This window comes from Alexandromys fortis, unplaced genomic scaffold (assembly GCF_014885135.2).
Source record: "Alexandromys fortis isolate MF-2015 unplaced genomic scaffold, M_Fortis_MF-2015_v1.1 scaffold_80, whole genome shotgun sequence".
NCBI classification, from domain to species: Eukaryota; Metazoa; Chordata; class Mammalia; order Rodentia; family Cricetidae; genus Alexandromys; species Alexandromys fortis.
The window spans coordinates 7412620-7417933 of NW_026068174.1; the positions used below are offsets into that span (position 1 = coordinate 7412620).

Here is a 5314-nt window from a genome sequence, read left to right on the forward strand (position 1 = left end):
GTGTGGTTACAAGCCAACCTTGCCCAGCAGCAACACCATGGGGATGGGACAGACCAGGGACATCCCTATTTTGTGTTTTACGTGGGCAGGAGCCCTAAATCCAGGCTGATCTCAGGAAATTCTAGTTTGTAACATTTGGATGCTTTCACAGGTGGGCAACAGGTGGGAGGCAGGAGGAGCTAGAGCAAAGGCAGATAAGAGCAAGCCTGACTGGAGCTGATGGGACTGATGTGTGGATCGCAAAGAAGTGCCGAAGGAGACAAACTTCCTCCGACCTCACGCCACATAAACAACTGTTTGCTTAGAGTTTCTCTCAAGATAACCCACATCTGGACTTCAACCTAGTCAATGAAGAAGGAAAATCTGTAAGCACAAATATGATTGGCAGGTAGTACAGAGCTTGTAGGAGAACTTCTATTTTTCTCTGTTAGGAATGCCTCTTCTCCAGTTTTCCCATACTACTATAGTAGCTGAGATGCTAATCACCAACCAAGATGCCCCAAGTGTGTTCCTAAAGATTCCACAAGGTGAGGACTAATACAGAGGAGGCTTCTGTAACCGGACATCTGGTCTCAAAAGAGCTAACCATTCTGAAGGGCCCAAATCTGTCCACCCTTGCTCCAGGATCACAGGGAAGCATCAATCTGAATGTCACAGGTGCAGTCCTGTGAGATACCTCCTTATTGCACTTAGAAATGAGTAAGGCAAACAAACTGACAAAAACAAGGATCAAATACTCCATTCTACTCCCTCCCTAACAGAGGCTTGGTCTCTAACAAATACCTAGGCTAGCAAGGGCTTGGATCACTACAGGTTGGGCTGACTGACTAAACAAGGCTTGGGAAATGTCAGGTGACACAACTATATCACATTCTCCCACCAGGAAGGCATACTCAGTTTCTGCCAATCTAGAAAAACTAGAATGCGCTCTAATAGAAACTAGTAGCTTCTATTCCCTACCAAGCATGGGCTTCACCAGCCTACTGTGGGAAGAGTTCTAGGCTACAGTCACTGCTTGCTTTTGATTGTCCAGCACAGAACTCAGCATGGGGCAGGATGAACCGAGTTCTTAATCTGCAAACTCCTCTCCAGGGATTGGAAACAGAAGAGATGTGTTTGCTAGGGAAGAAAAAGCTTTCGGCATGCTTGTTTTGTGCAGCATGAAAAGACCAGGACTCTTGTATCCTAACCAGCCTCAAAGAGGACAGGGACCTAAGAAAGCACAGATAGGATTATTGCTGAGTGGCAGCACCAGCCCCAAAGGGAAGAGGAGCATGGACATACAGAGCTCCTCAGGGGTCTGATCGGCATCTATAAACCACACTGGACATTCTCCAAGTGGGGACTGATGGGTTTCTTGTAGGCTCTGCAAAGAGATTCAGACAGAGTGGGCAACAGGAGGGCTGAGAAGCCAAGATATCTAAGAATATTAACCAGAGATGCAATGACTTGTGTAGGGGTTATTTATTATTTGCTAAATTTCCTTAGACTGGCTGGGCCTTGGGTACCTTCTTGATACTTAGAGCACTCGAACAAGAGATTATGAGGAGCAGAGGTCAGGATTAGGAAGCCACATTCCTACTGTGTGGAACTGGGGGCAGGTATCTCTGAATTTTTAACTCCTCCTCTCTCCCCAAGTGAATACTTAACATTGCCAAAGATCTGCCCAGGAAGCAAAATAGCTCAGTTTATCCCAAGGCTGAAATAAGTGAGCTTAAATGATATCACAAAAGGCAGCTAGTTTGAAAGACTAAAAATGTCACTTGGAAATAAAGGGGGAGGCATACAGAAATGGGTCAGGACACAATGGAGAGGGGGTGAGCTGTAAATACAGCAGCGTACACCATATATCTTAGAGGATCAGGCTCCCGCACACACAGGCTTTGTAATACCAGACGGTCTATTTGTTCACAATGTTAAAGGGCATCTAGAAATAGCTACAGTAAGGGACTGAAAGTTGCCTGAAGAATGAGCACAGAAAGGCTGCATCCAAAGACGGCCTGCCACTCAGGAGGGTGGAGCTGCTGGGCCTTCCTGTTGACCACTGTCTTGCAAAACTAGAAAAGAAATAGAAATTATTAAGGAAGCAACAAGGAAAAACAGAAGCATACAATAATAAATCATGTTGAGTGGAGGAATTTCAGGAGGAATGATGCCAATTGGTGGAGCCCTAAGAAGAGAGGGTACTAAGGCTCTGATAGTGACTGCAGAACTGGCATCTACTTAATTCTCCCCCCTTCCATCTCCCAGAAACTACTAAAGAACATGGGTTAGGCTGGGGATACTGCTTGCCTAGCATGCACATGGTCCAGGGTTTGATCCTCAGCACTGGAAGAAAAAGACCACAGAACAACCAGAGAGCAAAAATGCCCTAGGTTTCCTTAGCCTTTTGATGCTACAGGGTGCTCAGTCTTCTTTAATCAAATAGTTTTATCACTGGGGGCAGAGTCAGGTGTTTGATTCTGTGTTGCAGAATGAGTCTTGAAGTACACAGGCACATTGGAGAAGAGTCAGCATTGGGCTCTAACAGAAGGACAAGCCTTGAGGAAGAATGACAGGTAAAACAAGGGACACCTATCTTGGCCCTATGACCTGGTAACTAGTCTCACAGCATCTGGAAGATGCTGCCTTTGTTAAGACAGAGTTACTTATTGTATTAGTACCAGAGGGTATCAAATGTGAATGAACACTATGAAGTAAATGCTACAGCTGCCCAGCTAGTTTTCCAAGGGAAGAGTAGGGAATGCCAGTGTTAGGGAGCTAGAGTTGATGCTGGCATGAGTATAGGAAGTACCCCAGCATGCCATCTTGAACTTAGGGTGACTCAAGCTACAAGTGAGGAAGAGTGATGAGTGGCAATGAACTGACCTCCACTGCACACCTCCACTTGTCTCACCCTGCCATGTCCCTCTGCACTGCTCTTTTTAAGCATGCCCTCCAGCCGGGCAACAGTGCCATAAACCTTTAATCCCAGCACTCAGGGGGGCAGGCGGACCTCTGTGAGTTCAAGGCCAGCCTGGTCTACTGATGGACTCCAAAGTTACAGAGAAACTCTGTCTCCGAAAAACCAAAACCAAAACAAACAAAAAAGATAAAAACAAAAACAAAACCACATCCCACAGCCATAATTCCTTTCCAAGGAAACCCAGGAGTTCAGTCTTTAGCAAGCAGTCACTATTACTAGAGAAAGGATGAGAAATGATTCACAGTGAGCTCCGGAGGCCTCGAGGACTATGTTTTAAGGCATGCACAGTGACAATGAAATCCAGTACGTACAGTGCAGAAGGGGTGGGTGGCATTAGTCATCTGCTGTCATTCCTTTCACGGGGTCCTTTTGTCTCATCTACAAGAGAAAAAGCAGAAATTGAAAGCTTTTGATGCTGATAGAACTCCACCATAAATTCACCCTGACTTGTCAGTCTTGCCAGTAGATAGGATAGAACATTTGTGTGTGCACACACAAAACAAGAATAGAAGCCAGATAGTGGTGGCATACTCAGCACGTGGGAGGCAGAGGCAAGCAGATCTCTGTGAATTCAAGGCCAGCCTGGTCTATGAAGCAACTTCCAGAACAGCCAGAGCTGTTACCAAAAAAAAAGAAACCCTGTCTTAAAAAACAAACAAAAAGAAGTTTGCATAAACACCACCCCAGACCATGCATTAATAGAACTGTCACACTCCTACCAGCCACCACAACTTAACTTAGAGTGTGCTAATGTAAAGCCAGGACCTATTTTCTCTCTGCTTTTATTTATTTACTTAATTTTTAATTTTTATGTACTCTTATTTTTGAAGCTCAAGGAGAATTTTATTGGAGTTTAAGAGAAAAATATACTACGGTTTACGTGAAGATCTGGCATTCCAGGAGATAGAGAGAAAAATCATGCCAAGTTAGGGACAAAAATAGAAATAGACTGCTTATTTCTATTTTATGTGCATGAGTATTTTGCCTACTTGTATACACCATGTGTGTATCTGGTGCCCACATAAACCAGAAGAGAACATTGGATCTTGTTACAGGGGGTCCTGAACTGTCCCTGTGGGTGATGGGACTCGAACCTCGGTCCTCTGCAATAGCAACAAGTGCCGTAAACCACTGAGCCATCTCTCTGTCCCCTAGACTACTTATTAAGAAAGGAAAGCTCTCAAAATCAATCTAAAAAAACTGAAAAAGATGCAACTTCCTACCAAAGAATGTGGTGACTTCCCTTCCTGTCAAGGAATGAGGGAGCTACTGAAGTAATGCACTCTCTCATTGTTTGAGGCTTGGGGTGAAATGTCCTGAGGATGCTTATTTCCTCTTCCTGGAAGCCCATATGATATGAAGAGTTGTGTTTTGTTTTGTCTTGTTTATTTATTTTCCAAGACAGGATTTCTCTGTATAACAGCTCTGGCTGTCCTGAAACTCACTTTGTAGACCAGGTTAGCCTCAAACTAAGAATGATCTTTAACTTCTGATCTTTCAGCCTTCGCCTTTCCAAATGCCCGGATTACAGGAATGTGCCACCATGCTCGTGTTTGGCTTCAGTTTTTGTTTGACACTTAAATATCACAATAGTTCCAAGAAATTAAATTGTATTAAAAACAAAGCTACTACTGTGTTTTAGTATACTGGTTGGCGTTACAAATGGTCTGCTCTGGGATGCACCTCTCCAGAAGCTATGGGGCTCTTAAAAATATATACTGTGTGCGTGTCCCTGTGTCATAACTCAAAGTAAGGTCAGAGGACAATTTTTTGTGTGTGAGTCAGTTCTCTCCTTCCACCATGTAGGTAGGGTCCCAGGGATGGACTTCAGTCATCAGGCTGGCAGCTGGTGCCCGTACTCACAGAGCTCTGCCCACCTCTGCCTCCTACGTGCATAGCCATAGCCACCTCCGCCAGGCAAGTCACTCCTAAGTTCTAGTTTGTCAGCTGCTCTGAGCTAAGTACAGAGTGGATTCTCCTAATCAGCCTAACCCTGAAACAAAAGTCCCTCCTAACTCAAAGCTTTGAACTCTAGATGTGGTGTCTGCTAGATACTTCAATAAAGAGAGATTTGTGTGCTCTCTGGGTAACCTGCCCAGAGGTCAAAATCTAAACTCAAACTAATAGAGAGCTAGTAGTCAGAAAGTCCTACACACTCAGAGACAAGCAACCAGAAAGGGTCAGCCATGTTGTCCAAGCCCACACGCAAGGAGTAGCTTCCCATGTAAGTCACGTGAGCAACACGCAGCCTTTTAGTCAACTTCAGAAGGGGTGGGTTGTAAATTATGGGACACGTGGAGAAGACCCAGAGTAGGAAAGAAAACACTATAGAATCTTTTGGGTTTTTTT

At 44.6% G+C, this 5314-nt stretch overlaps 1 protein-coding gene across 1 annotated transcript in view; it reads right to left on the reverse strand.

Moving 5' to 3' along the window:
* Window positions 1-1445: 1445 nt before the first annotated feature.
* Pitpna (phosphatidylinositol transfer protein alpha) overlaps window positions 1446-5314 on the reverse strand; it is a 41427-nt gene continuing 37558 nt past the window's right edge. The window contains exons 11-12 of the mRNA XM_050128862.1: window positions 3277-3343; window positions 1446-2057 (exon numbers count right to left, since the gene is read on the reverse strand). Of these exons, the coding sequence (XP_049984819.1) occupies window positions 3299-3343 (45 nt within the window). The 3' untranslated portion in view covers window positions 1446-2057; window positions 3277-3298. The remainder of the gene's footprint in view (window positions 2058-3276; window positions 3344-5314) is intronic.